This window comes from Narcine bancroftii, chromosome 2, assembly GCF_036971445.1.
Source record: "Narcine bancroftii isolate sNarBan1 chromosome 2, sNarBan1.hap1, whole genome shotgun sequence".
NCBI classification, from domain to species: Eukaryota; Metazoa; Chordata; class Chondrichthyes; order Torpediniformes; family Narcinidae; genus Narcine; species Narcine bancroftii.
In genome coordinates, this window is record NC_091470.1 from 114,052,133 (window position 1) to 114,072,046 (window position 19,914).

At 46.2% G+C, this 19,914-nt stretch overlaps 1 protein-coding gene across 2 annotated transcripts in view; it reads right to left on the minus strand.

Annotated features, from left to right (window-relative positions):
- LOC138754166 (G protein-coupled receptor kinase 5-like) overlaps nucleotides 1-19,914 on the minus strand; it is a 167,136-nt gene that overhangs the window by 52,655 nt on the left and 94,567 nt on the right. For both annotated transcript variants that reach the window (XM_069918038.1, XM_069918037.1), the window contains one exon: nucleotides 8,625-8,737. In XM_069918038.1, coding sequence (XP_069774139.1) covers nucleotides 8,625-8,737 — 113 coding nt within the window. The remainder of the gene's footprint in view (nucleotides 1-8,624; nucleotides 8,738-19,914) is intronic.

Genomic DNA, 19,914 nt, shown 5'->3' on the forward strand with positions numbered 1-19,914 from the left:
AATTTATCCAATTCCCCAAGAGCAGACTACTCCACCAAACACTGAACAACATTAGAAAAACGGTGTAGGAAAAGCAACACAGTGTGCAACTGGAAAAATAGTCTCCTACAGCTCCACCTGGGTTCAATCCTGATCTCTGGTGCTGTCTGTGAGGAATTTGCACGCTCCCACTGTGATTACACACGTCTCGTGAGGGAGCTCAGGTCTCCTCCCACGTGCCAAAGATATGCTGATAACGGACTAATTGATTGCTGTAAACTACCCTCTTGTCTTTAGATTCCTCTTAGAAGGAAAACAAATTTGTTGTTTAAATCATCTGACTGTTCATGTATAATAAGACGAAACAGCATTTCTTTGGACCATAGTGCACATCATCCACAGCACCATCGACATGGAATGTAATACAAAACAAATATGTATAATTGTTTCAGAACAATTTACTCGTTTCATTTAAAAGAGGCCCAAGTTTATCAATCTCTCAATCTGCGGGAAGAAGCTATTTCTCAGCCTGGCAGTCCTGATTTTGATGCCCCCTCAATATCCTCTCTCTCTATGCCCTTCATTTATACCACTGTCAGGTTCTCTTCATCCTTCTCTGCCCCAAGCTAATCCAGACACTCCTCTTAGCTGAAACACTCTATCCAAAGCAATATCCTGCACTCTTCTGCACTCTCCCCATTGCAATCACGTGTCTCCAGTGGCATTTTATAAAGTTGCACCACAGCCTCGCTGTTCCCATATTCCAAGCACGGACTGTCACCAACTTGCTCTGCTGTCCTCATGAATTCAAGTGTCAGCCACTAATATATTAAAAAAAAACAAATCTGATACCAGTTCCAGAAGGGACACTGAATCATTGTGTAAGATATTTGCTCACACACTCTCTGCCTTCTGCACTGACATAAGAACATCAGAAACAGGAGCAGGAGTTGACCATTCAGCCCATCGAGCCTATTCCATCGTTGAATGAGATCATGGGTGATCTGATGATGGGCTCATCTCCACCTACCTACCTTTTCCCCATATATTCCTTCATTCCCCTACTATATAAAAATCTATCCAACCCTTAAAGCAAATTCCACAGATTTACCACCCTCTGGAAGAAGCAATTCCTCCTCATCTCCGTCCTAAATCTGCTACCCTGCATCTTGATGCTATGTCCCCTAGTTCTAGTCTCCCCCACCAACAGAAACAACTTACCCCCCTCTATCTTATCAATGCCTTTCATAATTTTATACAAAATCCCCTGACATTCTTCTAAATTCCAGTGAATATAGTCCCAGTCGACTCAATATAGTTTAATCTTCTGAACTCTGGAATTAACCTGGTGAACCTCCTCTGGACCGCCTCCGAAGCCAGTGCGTCCTTCCTCAAGTAAGGAGACCAGAACTGCACACAGTACTCCAGATGTGGCCTCACCATTTCCTTGTACGGTTGAGGATAATGTCCCTGCTCCAAATTTGAATCCATCTCACAATGAAGGTCAACCTGCCCTTTGCCTTCTTGATAACCTACTGCAGCTGCAAAACAACCTCTTGCAATTCATGCTGGACGCTTCAGTTTTAACCTGAAGTAGGAGGATATCAGTCTCACAGACAGAACTGCCAGGTTAGTTGCTAAACCCGATTGTAAAATGCACTGGGGTTATGAACAAGAAAAATATTCAACTGGCAGAATATCAGAGGACGCAAATACTGACTGAATACAACCCAGACAGAAAAATATGCAAAAATCTCAGCAGGAAGACTGCCGCAGAAGTTGTTGGTCCTTAGGAATTTTTTTTCTGGATAGCAAGCGCTTCTGAAAGGGTGCACAATATTTTTACGAGAGAATGGCACGGAAAGGACCAAAAACCAACCTCCATGAGTTCAGCAGCATCTGCAGGAGAAGGAGGAAAGGAGTTGTTGACCTTGTAGATCAAGAATGATTTAGGACCTCCTGATACAAACTTTAGGCTGATGAACCGGGCTATTTAAAGTCAGTAATAAATTCTGCCACATCCACTGAAGCTGAGATTGACTACACAAACTGTATGGAGAAAAGGGGCCTCACCACATTGTTCCAATGTAGTTAGACTCAATCATTGGATGTAGCCCCCCCCCCCCACAATTAAACGAGCTGGCAAAAGCCCAAGTGTATCCAAAGGACACTGACCAACCTATGAACTATCATGTTTAAAGAGAGCAATGCGGAATGACTAATAAATGCAGACTTTGTTTACAAAATGTTAAGGATGGCTCGGCCAGCATAGGGGTTAGTGCATTGCTATTACAATCCCAGTGGCCCAGATTCGAATCAGGCTGTCTGTAAGGAGCTTCTATGTTCTCCCTGCATTTCCTCCAGGTGCTTCAGTTTCCTCCCACTCTTCGAAACGTACAGGGGGGTTGTAGGTTAATTGGGCCGCATGGGTTCATGGGCCGAAAGGGCCACGTTATTGTCCTGTATTTCTAAATTTTTCTTAAGTCCCTGAATATAAGCAGCAAGTGGAAATTAACATGCTCCCCCAATCTTTGCGAGAATGTTGCCAGGCCAAATGAACTTGTTATAAGGAAAGGCATTTATCTCACAGTCCAAAAGCCAATAGTTTGTTTTTACCAGGTTGCGGTTTTTTGGAGAGCAGAGACTTTAATGCGAGAGGGTAAAGGTTGAATTTAATCCAGACATACAGCACAATAACAGGACCTTCCAGCCCATAAGCCTGTGCCACCCAACAACCCTATTGACCTACAAAGCCCATATGTTTTGAAGGCTGGGGAAAATCGGAGTCCCCAGAGGAAGCCCTCACAGACATGGGGAGAACGTACAAACTCCTTACAGATAGCGTCAGATTCAAACCTGGGTTGCTAGCGCTGTAAAAGCATTGTGCTAAACGCTACCACTCCAAAAGGGTCCTGGAAGGGGAACTTCTTCATACAGAAGGTGGTGGGTATATGGAACGAGCTGATACAAGTGGTAGACGCGGGTATAACATTATGTTTAAAAGGCAATGAGGCAGCAGCTGTAATAGGGATGTTTTATAGAGATACGGGCCAAACACGGGGAAAGACGACCAGTTTAGGTGGAAGAACGAGATGGGTCCAGGGTGCCAGTTCCCAGTTCTCTATGACCATGCTGCAAACACTCAGCAGGCCAGGGAGCATCTGTGGATGGAGAAACTGTTAACATTTCTACAGCAAAAGTGAGGAGAGCAAGTGAGTTAGCTCAGGTGTTCAACTCTTCTTTATTCTCCTAAAATGTACTGCCCGACAATCCGGACCGACCCAATACCTGAGCAGTCAGGATGTTGTAAGGTAAAACATCATGAGATGGGAATGTGTAAGGAGTTACCCTGTGCAGGGCTGTAACAAGAAGGGGAGGTGTCCTTGTACTCCTGTTAGGTAAAACATCATGAGATGGGAATGTGTAAGGAGTTACCCTGTGCAGGGCTGTAACAAGATGTGAATGCATCCTTGTACTTACAAGATAAGAGAGACATTGATGGATTGAGAGGCAGGAAGCTAGCAGGGAAAGGATAGCAACAGTTTTAGTCATTGGACAAGTAATGATATGATGATGTTCTAAGCACGTATCCAAGGGTATAAAAAATCACCATTTTGCTGATAACGGCAGAATGCGCCTTCTCCAACTAACACTGTTAGTTGCAAGTGTTACAATCCGGTAATAAAGAACAAAGAACCCTGATTTCGACTCAGTCTGGTGTTTGTCTCACTCATTCATGAACAAAGCAGACCTAACAATTTTAGGACATTCGCTGTAATCCCCATAGATGCCGGATACCAGGGGCTTTACTGTATTACTGATGTGGAAGGGCTCGGGCTCGAAGCATCAGTAATATATCTTTATCTCCTCTTGCTGCTGCGACACCAGCCGAGTTCCTCCAGTATTTTTGTGTTTTGACCCTTCTTTTTATCCCACTGATTCTGTCGAGTTTTCCTAGGAATCTGCTTTTATTTCAGATTTCCAGCATCTGCAGAATTTTATTTGACTTTAATTTAGTTTGGTTCACTGCTGTGTGATGCACTGGCTTCAGTAGCCCACGTCACTCCCTTTTCTTGCTGCTGTTATTGCAAATCCACATCCTGCTTAACAGATTAATTGGGTGGCACAGGTTTCATTGGGCTGGAATCGGCTTCTACCATGTTGTAAATAAAATTTAAATACAATGATCAGGGCACATCTCTTTTTGCTTGCCTTGTGCCTTCGAGCAGTGCATTAGCACCAGCCTGGTTTCCATGCTGTTAGGTGACACCTTTAGAAGAAGGGAATGCCAGCAATAACAATTGGTCTGGTTTTACAACAAACTGAATTTTAATAGCATACAAATTATTCCATGTGGGCTTGGGATTGAAATTGCCTCGGGTGCTTTTGGCACTGTGGGTTCTGCTGACTGGGTTTTGTCCAACCAATGAGGGGTAGTCCACAGTTGCATTTCATACAAGGAAAAAAACCCAAACTCCTTCAGCTGCAATGTGGTGAAGCTTCTCTCATCCAGAGGAAATGTCAAATCATTATTATTGCTGGCGTTCCCTTCTTCCAAAGGTGTCACCTAACAGCATGGAAACCAGGCTGGTGCTAATGCGCTGCACAAACTGCTCAAAGGCACAACGCAAGCAAAGAGAGATGTGCCCTGATTTCATTGTATTTAAAATGTTATTACCCGCACGGTAGAAACCTATTCCAGTGAATGAAACCTGTGCCACCCACTTACACCCAATTCATTTGCAATCCTGTCCGTTTTGGAAGGCGGGAGGAAACTGGAGCACCTGGGGGAAACCCACGCAGACACAGGGAGAACGTACAATCTCCTTATCGTCAGCGCCAGGTTCAAACCCAAATCACTGTTGCTGTAAAAGCAATGTGCCGACCGCTACACTAACCACGACACCCTGTATTTATATTTGTAAAATGTTTCCTTTGTAAAATAACAATATTATCCAAAACTCCCATCTCTTTCCCTATACATAAATATATTTTTTTAAAACTGGGTCTTGAACTTGTGCAAGGTACAAAGGCTTAGTTTAATTTGGACATCATGTTCGGCACAGATTTGTGAGCAAAGGGCCTGTTCTTGTACTGTTCTCTTCTATTTTCTCTGCTCTAGTAACTTGCTTCTACTGCTCATTCAGAAGGTGTACTGTTGATCATAAGTAGCCATGTCCTCTTTTCTGAAACGAGCCAGAATCAGAATTTATTGTCATGAACAAGTCTTGAAATTCGGGGTTTAGCAGCTGCTTCATAGTGGAAACGTTCATATTATAACCACCTTACGACATTACTATAAGTAAATAAAAATAACAGTGCATGATAAGTAAGGCAGTGTCTTTGGTTCATTGATTATTCAGGAATCTGATGGCAGTGGGGAAGAAGCCGTCCTTGGACAGAGTCGTCATGAAAAGGGAAAGTCTGCACACGCTGTGATTGTAATAAAAACATAAAAGTGCTGGAGAAACTCAGCAGGTCCTGCGCCATCCATAGGAGGTTTCAGGCCTGAGCCTTTCTTCAAGGTGTGAGCAAAAAGGTGGGGGGGGCGGGAAGAGAAGAAGGGGCAGGGGATGAACACAGGCTCAGAGGCCATAGGTAAAGCTCGAGACCAGCCCAGAACTGTATTTACTACAAAGTCTGCAAACTTTCAAGTTTCGCTCCATTTAGCTTCTCCACTGCAAAATCTCTTCAAGGGATGCCTACCCTGAAGAGGTTCTCCTCTCAATAAAGGAAGTTGTGTGTGAAGCTCTCTCACTGCTCCCTATCTGCACTCCCTGGTGCTCCAAATTCTCCTCTTGCCTGTGGGTCTGAGCTCTTCCTCCTGCCCTTCTTTCCTCTTCTCCACACCTTTTTATTCAGACACTCGCCTGCTTTTTGCTCATGTCTTGACAAAGGGCTTGGGCCCAAAACGTCACTAATATATCTTTGCTGAGCTCCTCCAGCACTTTTCTGCTTGTACTACAATCGCAGTATCTGCAGACTTCCCCATTTCATGACGACACTGCTTAGTGCCCGCCAGCTGAGTTGCCTTTTCATGATTTGGAACGTTGGGATCAAACCTCTGACTTGCCCTTTCCACTCAAAGGGAATGATTTCAACTTCCCCAGACTGAAGTTGCAGATTTCCACTACCCTGCAGTGATTCCAGAATTTCGCTTCTGACATTCTCCAAATCCTGCTTTAAATGAGGCTCTTTACATCAAGTGCAAATCCCAGTTCCGTCATAAGAGTTAAAGAAACGAAGACACCTGGGCCTGTAGCTCCTCGCAGGTCTTGACCCAGGATGATTGGGTTATGAAGGAGGGACACAGTGTGCACACCTCTACAGACAGACCTCTACTTAGAATGTTCCGACTTACAGTATTTCAGTTTCAATGATCAGAATCTCCATTGTGAACAAAGGTATCAGCGTGGTTGCTTTTCCTTCTCTGAAGGAGATGCTTCCGTCCAATCAGCACATGCAGATCGCTTCCCACTGCCACCACCCCCACAAACGTCATCATTTCAGTACTTCTCTTGTAATGACGTCAAGGAAACGCGCTTTCTTGGACCCAACACCATTTTTTAAAAGAATGTAATTCGGAACGTCACTCGGGAGGGAGAGAGAGATTGAAGAGGGAGAGAGAGATTGAAGAGGGAGGGTGAGAGAGATTGAAGAGGGAGGGAGATTGAAGAGGGAGGGAGAGAGAGATTGAAGAGGGAGGGAGAGAGAGATTGAAGAGGGAGGGAGAGAGAGATTGGAGGGAGAGAGAGATTGAAGAGGGAGGGAGAGAGAGATTGAAGAGGGAGGGAGAGATTGAAGAGGGAGAGAGAGATTGAAGAGGAAGGGAGAGAGAGATTGAAGAGGAAGGGAGAGAGAGATTGAAGAGGAAGGGAGAGAGAGATTGAAGAGGGAGAGAGCGTGACAGCAATCTGCTCATGCGTTCCAAATCACAAAGCGACATTGCTGCCCCTAATTACCAGGCCCCATCTCAGACTCCCTACAGGAGCGGCACAGAAATCTACCTGTACAGGTCGACCCCGACTTACAATAATTTCACCTTATGAAGTGAGTCATGGAACCGAAACCCATCGAGGTCTACCTGTATAGTCTGAAACATTGAAAATAAGGAGAAATGTCATGTTGCAGCTATACAAAACATTAGTTCCACCTCACTTGGGTACAGTTCTGGATGCCATGCCACAGAAAGGATTGGGTAGCAATGGAAAGGGTGCAAGAGATGTTGCTTGCAATAGATAGCTGTAGTTACAAGGAGAGATTGGAAAGGCAAGGTATGTTTTCCCTGAAATGTAGGAATGCAATGGATAACCTTTAACAATACAGCATGGCAGAAGCCCCACCTACCTCAAGAAACTAGTGCACCCCAATTACACCCAATTAACCCAGCAACCCATACATGTTGTTTTTGGAGAGTGAGAGGAAACCTGAGCACCTGGAGGAAACTCACAAAGGTCACGTGGCAAATGCACAAACTCATTCCAGAGAGCGGAAGATTCAAACCCGCCTCTATGGAACTGTAATAGCTTTTTACTAACCATGACGCTCCTCCTCCCCACCACCCCCCCCCCCCCCCCCGGTCGTCTGGGAAATAAAAAGAGCGACGATTACTGGGGAGATTAAAGTCTTGATCTGACAAAAGGGGAAGGTTCCTGAAAGATTGAAGAAACTGTCCCCTGCAGCAGATGCAATTTGTTCATTTGAGAATTTAAAAAATCAGGGAGCTGTGAGTTTTAAGGGAAGTGATTACATTCAGTAAGAGCCATTCTTGCTCACAACTTTACATCTTCCCACTACAAAAGTTTATCGTCAAGAAGCAACTCTCAAGTTACAGACCCAATTTGACTGCAGAGAACACCCTACTTCTCTACATCAAGTTCAACCGACTGTACGTACACAGGGCATAGCAGTTATCATAGCAGTTAGCGCAATGCCACTATAGCACCAACGACCCAGATTCAAATCCCACGCTGTCTGTAAGGAGTTTGTACGAGTTTCCTCCCATCCTCCAAACATGTACAGGGTCTGTAGGTTAATTGGGGTATTTAGGCAGCACGGTCTCATGGGCGGGAAGGGCCTGTTACCGTGCTGTACGTCTAAATTAAATAACAACCAGATGAAACAGCATTTCTCCAAACCAAGGTGTATACACTAATACTCAATATATAATCAGCACATATATACATAACAATAGAATGTGAAATAAATATGTATAACTATTTTGGAATAATTTATTTGCTTCAATTACAAGAGACCCAAGGTGACAGGACAACGCTGCTTGCTAGCTGTGCTCTGTAACCCTGGGGCGGGGAGGTCCACGTGCAGAAGATCCCCATCTGTTGTTGCAGCCTAGCTCAGGGATGCTACTCCTGCCATCGTCTGGGGCTGCCTGAACCCAGACCAGCTAAGGTGAAAGCAGAAAAGCAGTCCACTGAGGAACGTCAAAACTGCAGAGGCTAGAATCCTGAGAAAACCAAGAGAAGGCTCGGGGAGCTCCCTTGGGTGGTAATGGGCAGTGAACATTTCAGGTTTTTCCAGATTGAGTTCACTCCTCAGGATCTGGGACATTTTCATATCAGGCTGACACCTTTGGGCCCAGTTGTGTGCCAACGTCCCCATTCCAAGTTCAAACCTAGACATCTTACCACGGTGTCCAGGAATCTGATGCATCTCCTCAGCTCCAGTTTCGTCTCGCAGAACTGTCGGAAAAGTTCTCTCCCGATGGGCTGCTTGTTGCATAGGCTGTAATAGTCTCGTTCTGGAAGATAAGGGAAAGAGAAGCTGTTTATTTGTTGCTGTACATAGTCAGAATTTATTGTCGTGAACATGCCACAAAATTCATGCTTTTGTGGTAGCATCAAAGTTACAATTTTTTTCTATAAACCAAATTTCAGAATAAATAAAATAGTGCAAGAAAAGGAAAAAAGACAGTCAGGCAGTGTCTGTGGTTCATTGATGGTTCAGGAATCTGATGGCAGCAGGGAAGAAGCTGTCCTTGTGCCACTGAGTGGTCAGTTCAGAACATTTGCCTCAAATAAACTGCAATTGGAACAAGGGCACAAGCACACAATAAGAGCCAGCAATGAGTTGCTCATTATACCTACAATGGCATTTGAATCGGTCATGACAACGAGTGGTGATGAATCGTGCAGTTAATACATAACCCCCTGTTTCAGCGCACTAAAAGAGAAACCCCCCTGTACGTTCAGGGAAGCAGATACTAGCCTTGACGTCAATCTTAAATAAAAATCCCCTCTGTGTTCATGGCTGAAATTCTTTTTACTCAAAAGGGAACTTTGCATCTCATTCAGGGAGTTAATTTTCAGAAATTAGATTGAGGATTCAGTGAAGGATTCAGCTGGGCCTCTGAAATAGATCATTGATTTAGGGGGCTGTGGGAGAAACACAGGTCTCACTGGGAGAATCCTGTCCCATTCACCTGTCAAACCGAGTAACTTGGAGGATCCCATTGGGAACACAAGGAGGTGCAGAAGGAACCAAGCAGAGGCTAAGTGGAAAAATCCATGGACACCCATTCAGCCTGAACTACAATTAAAAGCTCAACCAAGTTTCCCGATAACTTCCAAAGATTCAAAACTAAAATAATACCGTTCCTGGAAATCTGAAATTAAATCAAGAATGCTGGATATGTTCAGCATGTTCCTGAAGTCCAGGCAACATCCTAGTAAATTTTCTCCGCACTCTTTCAACCTTATTGATATCTTTCCTGTAGTTAGGTGACTAGAACTGCACAGAACCTAGCCTGATATAATTTTTCATTAAATCTCCTTGCACGGTTGTGGATTAGAATTATGGAAATGAATATACATGAATAGGTTTACCAGCACCAAGCAGTGAAATACTATCCCTTGCTATTCACTGTCTGAGTAATGCATAGTGAAAGTAATGTCTTTCCCTATATTTGTCATTTGCATTACAAAGAGGCTATTCAGCCCTTTGAGTTTGTCCTGCTATCGAGCTTCTTCAGGGTTGCAGCATCAGTTGATCATTGACTTTCTGAAAATAAAACCCTCCCCGACTATTTAAAATGCTATTCATTAAAATGTGTTTAGGTTACTTAGCTTGGTGGGAGAGTGGGGCAAAAAAAACCTACTACATTTTTCGGATCCACATGGGCTGCTGTGCTCAGGAAATGTTTTCTGGAAAAGATGCCGGATCGCCCAACTCTGGAAGTTAGAACCAATTGGAAACTAATCCTCACAAGATTCTGGCACAGAAAACCTCCGGGCCCATTTGCCTTGCTCTGACCCAGGGACAGTGGCAGATCAACCATTAGGCTGAGGCCTCGGGGCCTAGAGGGTAAGGGGGCTCAAGCCCCTAGGCTTCAGCACCTACTCAGTAAAAGGTAGGTGCCCGGACTCTACTAACTGCGCCTGTGTGGGTGAAGCTGGCGGTCACTGTGGGCCAGAGTTGGCATCGTGCCATTGCCAGGGTGATCCACTTGGTGGTATCTGGGAGCTGCTGGAGGTGGGCCGGCAGCATGAAGATTTTGCAGCGATGGCTGCATGTATACGATCCTCCTCCTTCCCACCAAACTATTAGATTTTTAACATCCAATTGGGTTGGAGAAACATTAAAAATCTAATAGTCTGCTGGGAAGATGGAGGGTTGGCGGGATGGTTGAATCCTGCCTGTAATCTCCAGTATGCCTCAGATTATTTAATAGATGGCATTCCTTTCGTATGGAGAATGAATGACTTGATGGAGCCCAAGGACTAACAAGGAAGAGTTTAGAAGCTCCCCATGAGTTGCAAGAAGCACAATATGACCCAGTAGCAGTCACCGAACTCCTTGGGAGATATGTAGTTCAGTGCCTGCTGCTGTGTTGTGTTATGCTCATCAGGACTTGTGGGGGGCTCCTAAACTCTTCCTTGTTAGTCCTTGGTCTCCATCAAGTCCCTCATTCTCCATATGAAGGGAACACCATCTATTTAATAATCTGGGGCAGCAAACAGCATGATTGATTGATATAACTTGTCTTTATGCTATTTCATTATGCATGTAGTTCTTGTGCAACACTATACATAGTAGTGTAGTACTAGTTGCTCAATCGAGGCCCATCCATCGCGGTCGTGGAAACCACATTCACCCAATCGGCAGCGGGGTCTCGGGCTTCACCAGACCTGTCAATCAATGCTCATGCACTTGTTTAAAAAAAAAGCCTGCACGAGTCTGCCTCCTGCAGCAGAGCTCGGCTCATGCATGCAACGTTGCTCACGGAAACGTCGGGGACACCTGATTCAATTGGACTCTCTGACAGACATAGGAGCGGAGTAAGTGATCACCTTAATTATTTTCTTCATGCTTTTTAAAATTATGAATGACAGAACAGCTTCTGGAGACTGTACTGAACCTAGAGTTTGCAGATGGCAATGGTCGCTGAATAGTGGAAAGGTGGGGGTATTTCAACTCACAGTTGTGTGTGGCCTGCTATTGTACAATGTTCACTGACCACTGCTGGTGACCCCATGCTTTTGCTTCCCTGTCCTTCCATCTTTGTATAATGTGATGGTGGGTTCAAAGCTCCTGCCCAAGGAGTATTTCTGAGTGGAGGCTGCAGCCTACAGGTGAAGTAAATTGCCAGTGTCAGTGGTGGAGTCTGTGAATGCTTATGAAGTGAATTCCGACCAACCAGGCTGATGTGACGTGCATGTTGAGCGGTGGCAAGTTACATGGTGAGTTACACACTGTATGATTCATAGCTTCTAACCCTTGGGTAGAAGATCAAGACACCTCTGTTTCTGATAAATGTTAAACCCCCAAGATGTAGATACTGGGGAGTCTGACCGTTATGCAATTTACACGTTGTGGGGTGAGAGCTGAATTTGTCAGGTGGCTGGCCTGGTACAAGCCAGGAGGGTGGGGGTGGGGGGAGCACTGAACAGGGATAAACTGCCCCAAACGCAGCCCTGTGACAGAGCCCAGTGATGAGGTCTCTGCCAGCATCCAGCACCAAGGCATCCCACTACCGGCCCAATCCCTCCCCTCCTTGTGCACCCCTCTCCATTGCACTATTACCACCCGGCCCACCAATTCTATCTTGCCATCGCTGAGCACAGCATACACACACACACACACCCTGAGTAAATACCCAGCAGATAAATGTAGAATATGCGAGGGGAGGACATAACCCATGGGGGCAAGGTCAGGGTGGGGGGCCTTACTAAAGCTTAGCCTAGGGGCCAGGGAGCAGGGATCTTTGGGAAATCTACGTGAGCTGCTTCGAAATCTAGTTCGAGGGGAGGTGGAGCTGGGTCTGTAACAGCGAGGCTGGTCGAGGCCCTTCCTCTGCAGTCTGATTAGGAAAATAAACAACACTGAGAGATCTGCTTAGCCTGTGCCAGGGGTGAGAACTTGGAAGAAAATTGTAAGTAAAATTGTCAGATCATATATTGCTAAAATCTCCAGACTTTTGTTAAAATAGGAATTTTTAAATATACGGTGCCCACCCTGGGTATCTTGAGTTGAAACGTATACTTTATCTATACCATACATCATAAATGTGATCAGTGTACGCCCTTCCCTGTTCATTTTACCATTAATTCATTGCAGTCTCTTCCAAAGAATCAACACACTCACCATTCTCCCTCACTACACAACCCTCACACAGTTTGATCAGCTGTGACTCAAGGAACAGCTTCTTTTTAACTTCATTAATACATTGACATCAACTTAATATCAATCCTAATTCAAATTATTTAAATCATTAATTACAGGACATCTATATTAAAATATTGGCATCCCTATTGAAGATGCCGTGGACTCTCCACGGCGCACATAGCTCCCAGAACCTACGGGTCTTGTGGATACTGCATGTTCCCTTTCTGAGGGCATCCAGGCTCAACCATACCTCTGGAAGATGATTAACATGCCATTCCAGGTAGAGCCCGGATGGGGGTGTTTCCCCAGGCCCGGGAGCATGTATCCCAGATCAACCCCTCCCTTCCCACCCGCAGGTCCAGCCTCTTGGCCTCCAGTGGTGATGGGACTGTGGTTCTTCCCCACAAAGGCTTTTGGGTGCCTGCTTCAAGCTTCAGTGTGCTCCCTGAGCACGAACCCCTGCACCCTGGACATGCTGGTCAGCAGCACTCATTCACGGGCATCTCGTTGGAGACCAACGAGTTTCGGGCAACTGCAGTCCATCCTTCACAGAATACTTCAAAATCCTGCGGCGAGGTTAGATTGTGGAGGTGATACAGATAACTCACCTTAAATCAGGGAGCCTCTTCTTATTTCAGTAAGATCTTGATCGAAAACCCAACTCTTCCTTGTGATTAAAGGAGGGTGCCCCACATCAGGTGGAACCTGGCACATTTCTGTACCTTGGCATGCAGAGGATTGGACCAGCTGATAGAGGGGGGGATGAGCAATGGCAAGCCTTAAGCCTCATCACAAGGTGCAGCCAACTTCAGAAAGAACCCCCATTGCCCTAGTCATTGCTACCTTCAGGTAGAAGGTGCAGAAGCCTGAAGACCAGACCTCAAGTTTCAAGGACAGTTCCTACCCTTCAGGGTCTTGAAACCCTTTTCATTACACGGTCGGTTAGCATGAACATTTGCCAGCGCCCAGGGTTCAAATCTGGTGCTGTCTGTAAGGAGTTTGTAGGTTCTGCCCATGTCTGCTTGAGTTTCTTCCAGGTTCTCTGGTTTCCTCCCACCCTTCAAAACATCCAAAAGAACTGTCTGCACGATTGTAATGCCACTATTTATCTTGCATAGTGATAAGTGTGATTTCACTGGAAGAGTCCGGGAACGTCAGATCTAATATTAATCCCACTGGAGCGGCTGAGGAGTTGTCTCTTGCACAGATAGCTATCCGTACACCAGAACCTGCCAGGGAGCAAGGGTGCATTGATCAGACACGTGGTTACCAGCTTGTTATTGGACACTGTCTTGCACGCAACGCAGGAGGGTGCAGCCACCTTTGGAATAGCAAGTATGAGGTGAAAGTCATGAACTTCTCGTTAAAAAATGCTTACATTGGAAACTCTCCCTGGAGTCTGCCAGGGCTGACATTATGGAAAGAATGTGAGGTTGTGTTTTCTACATTACTGAGCTAATGTGTGTGTGTGTGCAAAGGAAACCCCAAGAGGCCACTGGACAAACATGAAAGAAATGCTGTCGTCATTCTTACCCTAATTAATGAGGCTTATTCCAAGACTACTCCCTTGTGCCTGCCATTTCCTTTCTCAGTAGACAGCTCTGCAACGTGCAGTTTATGTGGGTCACAGTTATTCAAGGTTCTTGGAACTTGCAAAACAGACCAGATGTGTGAAACGGGCTGGGTCCATTGAATATTTGGGCAGACCTGCCTTGTATACAGCAGCACTAAGGACGTGGAGAGCAACGGGCAAACATTAATCGACAGGCTGGTCACAAACTAATGGCTTCCCCTCCACCTGATGGGGCTGAGAGAGGCATTGGTGCAATGCAAGAATATATATTGTATGGATGGGTCAATTAAATCAGTGAAAAACTTGTATTGATTGTAGAGACTGAGGAATTGTTGTAAACAAAGGATATTTCTGAAATTAAACAAATTGTACTGACAAGTGACATGGGTAGTAACTGAAGACAAATGTTGTGAGGGAATACAATGGAATGTCTGGATGGAGACCCTCAGGGTGGGGGTGGGGGGCATGCAAAAATCTTTGAATCAGGAACAGATTTAAAGGCAGCAACCTTGGCCTGTCAAACTCTGCTCCCTCTATTCCAGATGTGCAGTCAGCTGACGGAGAATACTGTGAGATTAACACCCACAGTCCCAACAAAGTTTCTTCGGTCTCTGCTAGTCCCCCCCCCCCACCCCCGTTCCCCTAGCTCTGCTTTTCTCTCCTGTTCCCCCCCACCCCCGCCTTTCCTCTCGCTGTGTTCTCAGAGCCACAATCAGTTCTCTCCTTCCCTCTCCTGCCTTCCTATCCATCCATCTTCCCCTTGCCCATTTTCTCTCCTCCCCTAGCCTTTTTATTCAGGAGCCTGCCTACTTTTGGCTCATACCTTGAAGAAGGACTCAGGCCTGAAATTTAGTTCTTTACTTCCTGTTGAGTCTCTCCAGCATTTACACCAAAACATTCACCTTTCTCTTTTCTTTACTGTTCTTTCCTCTCACCACTAGCCATCTCCCCTCTGCACTCCCCACCCTGATAAAGGGTTCAGGTCCAAAATGCCAACATCCTTTTCTCCCACGACCATTCCTCGACCTGCAGGCTGTTTTGCTCCAGATTCCAGCACTCTCTCGAGTCTGCATTGTGGCTTGAAGTAAAACAACTCCACGTTTTTCTTTGACATTACTTGGAAGGTTGATGTTGTCACAGGCAAGACCAGCATCTAGTTTCCATCCCCAATTCACCTATAATGGCGAGAAACACAAGAATGGCAGATACTGGTATCTTGTGTAAACCCTGAAATGCTGGAGGCTTGTCAGGCAGCATCCGTGGAGAGGGCAGCACAGCCAATATTTCAGGGCAGGATTTTTTTTAAATATGGCAGATGTTCAAAATCTCAAATAAAACCAGAAAATGCTGCAAACACTCATCAGGTCAGGACAGGATTTGAGGAGAAGGAAACGGTCAATGTTTCAGGGAAATGTGCACCTCTTCTCTCTCCACAGTTGCTACCTGACCTGCTGGGTATCGTCAGGATACTGATCTCTCTCTCTGCACTGCATTTTTGTTTTTATAAGGGTTGAGTACACCTTATCTGAACACCCAAAATCTGAAACTTTTTTTCTTCTGTAGTCCCATAAGGTAACACGTAATAGAGTTCAGAAATCTCAATTGGAGAACCGGACGTTGCGGACGAAAGTAGTGCATTATTGAGTATATGCATCTACTTCAGTTAGTTTGTGCATATGTAAATATTTGTATCATAATGTGAATGCATGCATCTCCAAGTCTGAGTGAATGAGTGCATTTTTTTAAATAGTGTTCCAAAATCCGAAACACTTCTGGTCCCATGCATTTTGGATAGGGTTTACTTAACCTGTACTATGTTTCAGCTGACTTGCTGGATTGCAGGCAACACAAACTTTCCCACTGCACATGACAGTGAACTTGATCTTCTGCTTTGATTAGTGTGTTATTTGGAGCAATACAAGCTGTGACTCAGGAGCCCAACATCAGGTTTTCACAATTATTTTATTGTCATGTAAAAATACTCAAAATGTGATATTACATGAAAATTCCTTTCATCTATCATAAAGCAGAGAAAGATTTGCCATTAGCAGAAATTGCCTGGTGCTCTTTACAATTTGAGAAAGAGGCCCCACCCCCCAGGATCACTGAACGTCTCTGGATTCACCTCCAGCGCTCCTTGCATCCACCCAGATTTCAGTCCAAACCATCAACAACTTCAAGTTCCAGATGCAAAGCTCAGGAAGCCTCCAGAGCCCTCAGCACCCTCTCACATCTCGGTTCTGATACCTGGTACCCCTTCAGTCAGTCTTGTGCCAGACTCCAGCCTGATGTGAGTTCTTTGACGCAGTTACCAGCAGCCTGAAGCCTGCATGGGTTCATCACCTAGAGTTGCCAACAGCTCACCGCTGTGTGTTCTTCAGCTTCAGAACCCTTCACTCGGCCACCATCCCATGGGCTGCCCCCTCTGCTGCTTCTTCTCAAACTGGGTGCGAACTCCCCGTGTTCTGGTGGCCTGTGTCAGTCTTCTGCTTACCTGGAGTCTGCAACCCCTCATGGCTGATCATCGGCACCATCATCTTGGGCCCAGACCCCACAGGCGCAGGATTTTAATGATCCTGGAAGTGAACCTCCGCTCCCATTCCAAAGGTTTTTAAAGGCAGTGGCTCAGAGGGGAAGCAGCCCCTGCCCTTGAGGGGCAGGAAAGAAATTTGTGAAGCATTTCCCAGGCAGGGCTGATGGAGTCAGTTCAGCATGGCATCAGCACGCATCATGCCCTGTGTCAGTCAGAACAGATCACGCCCCACAGTTGCACTGCTCCACGGCAGGAAGTAAATGATGTCAATTAAAACAAGTCAGCAATGTTTTACTGGCAGCTGCTGCTGAGGGAGATTCGACCTGCTGGTCGCCTTTTCTGTACAGAAAATTAATGAGACAATGCCTTGCAAACCTTCGCGTTCTCAGTGTAGGTAAAAGATGCAAAGGACGAACGGACAGGGACAGTAACAAAATTTACCGCGGATGCAGTCGCTTCCTCATTGTATTATGAGGGCATTCGACAACAACCGTTCTAACATACAGCCTCTCTCCCTGAGTAAAGCTTTACAGCCAGGGTGCTCAACAACAACCTGACCCAGAACCTCAGAGACCATTAAAGTTTATCTTCATATGACTGCACATATACAACCAGACGAAACAGCGTTGCTGCGAACCACAGTGCACACACATAATACACAGCAGATCCCTACGTAGAATTAAAATTTTCAAAAAGGAATTATTTACTTGGTTAGAGGATATTGTTCTTGAATCTCACGTCAAATTTCGTGCAATGGTGCAAGAGTAACAACCTGAGCCTCAACATGGACAAGATGAAGGAGATAATCGTGGAATTCAGGAGGACCAGGAACAATCACTCTCCATGACACAACAACTCTGTAGCAGAGAGAGTGGAGAGCACCAAGTTCCTTAAAGGTCCCTTAACTCTTTGGCTTGACTTCGCAGATGAAGATTTATGGAGGGGTATGTCCACATCTGCTGCAGGCTTGTTGGTGACTGACAAGTCCGATGCGGGACAGGCAGGCACGGTTGCAGCGGTTGCAAGGGAAAATTGGTTGGTTGGGGTTTCCTCCTTTGTCTTTTGTCAGTGAGGTGGGCTCTGCGGTCTTCTTCAAAGGAGGTTGCTGCCCGCCAAACTGTGAGGCGCCAAGATGCACGGTTTGAGGCGATATCAGCCCACTGGCGGTGGTCAATGTGGCAGGCACCAAGAGATTTCTTTAAGCAGTCCTTGTACCTCTTCTTTGGTGCACCTCTGTCTCGGTGGCCAGTGGAGAGCTTGCCATAGAACACGATCTTGGGAAGGTGATGGTCCTCCATTCTGGAGACGTGACCCACCCAGCGCAGTTGGGTCTTCAGCAGCATGGATTCGATGCTTGCGGACTCTGCCAGCTCGAGTACTTCGATGTTGGTGATGAAGTCATTCCAATGAATGTTGAGGATGGAGCGGAGACAGCGCTGATGGAAGTGTTCTAGGAGCCGTAGGTGATGCCGGTAGAGGACCCATGATTTGGAGCCAAACAGGAGCATGGGTATGACAACGGCTCTGTACACGCTGATCTTTGTGTGTTTCTTCAGGTGGTTGTTTTTCCAGACTCTTTTGTGTAGTCTTCCAAAGGCGCTATTTGCCTTGGCGAGTCTGTTGTCTATCTCTTTGTCGATCCTTGCATCAGATGAAATCGTGCAGCCGAGGTAGGTAAACTGGTTGACCGTTTTGAGTTCTGTGTGCCTGATGGAGATGTGGGGGGGGGGGGGGGGGGGGGGGAGCTGGCTGATGGAGGACCTCAGTTTTCTTCAGTCTGACTTCCAGGCCAAACTTTTTGGCAGTTTCCGCAAAACAGGACGTCATGCGCTGGACAGCTGGCTCTGAATGGGCAACTAAAGCGGCATCGTCTGCAAAGAGTAGTTCACGGACAAGTTGCTCTTGTGTCTTGGTGTGAGCTTGCAGGTGCCTCAGATTGAAGAGACTGCCATCCGTGCGGTACCGGATGTAAACAGAGTCTTCATTGTTGGGGTCTTTCATGGCTTGTTTCAGCATCATACTGAAGATAGTAAAGAGGGTTGGTGCAAGAACGCAGCCTTGCTTCACGCTGTTGTCAATGGAGAAGGGTTCGGAGAGCTCAGTGCTGTATCTGACCCGACCTTGTTGGTTTTCGTGCAGTTGGATAACCATGTTGAGGAACTTGGGGGGGCATCCGATGCGCTCTAGTATTTGCCAAAGCCCTTTCCTGCTCACGGTTTCAAAGGCTTTGGTGAGGTCAACAAAGGTGATGTAGAGTCCTTTGTTTTGTCCTCTGCACTTTTATTGTAGCTGTCTGAGGGCAAAGACCATGTCAGTAGTTCCTCTGTTTGCGCGAAAGCCACACTGTGATTCTGGGAGGACATTTTCGGCAACACTAGGTATTAGTCTATTAAGGAGAATCCTAGCGAAGATTTTGCCTGCAATGGAGAGCAGCGTGATTCCCCTGTAGTTTGAGTAGTCTGATTTCTTGCCCTTTGTTTTTGTACAGGGTGATGATGATGGCATCACGAAGGTCCTGAGGCAGCTTTCCTTGGTCCCAGCAGAGCATGAAAAACTCATGCAGTTTGGTATGCAGAGCTTTGCCACCAGCCTTCCAGACCTCTGGGGGGGATTCCATCCATATGGGCTGGCGACTTCAAGGGGTTTTTATGAGACACTAAAGGCGGTGTACGGCCCCTCACCCCAAGTCCAAAGCCCTCTGCGCAGCTCAGATGGCGAAGTCCTCCTCAGCGACAAGATCTCCATCCTCAATCGATGGTCAGAACACTTCCAATCCCTTTTCAGTGCCAACCGCTCAGTCCAAGAATCCGCCCTGCTCCAGCTCCCTCAACAACCCTTGAGTCTAGAGCTGGATGAGGTCCTCACCCAGGATGAGACATATAAGGCAATTGAACAACTGAAAAGTGGCAAAGCAGCAGGTATGGATGGAATCCCTCAACTAGTGACCTATCATCGACATACAACTTCTCCTCACCTGTCAGGAAGGCACAACAGCAACTGCACTTCCTGAGAAGACTGAAGCGGGCAAGGCTACCAGCCACCATCATGTCAACCTTCTACAGGAGCGCTAACGAGAGCATCCTGGCGAGCTACATCACAGTGTGGTACAGATGCTGCAGAGAAATGGATCGGAGGTCAATCCACAGGGCCACAAGAGTGGCAGAGAAAATCACTGGAGTCTGCTTCCCCACCTAAGTGATCTACCAGG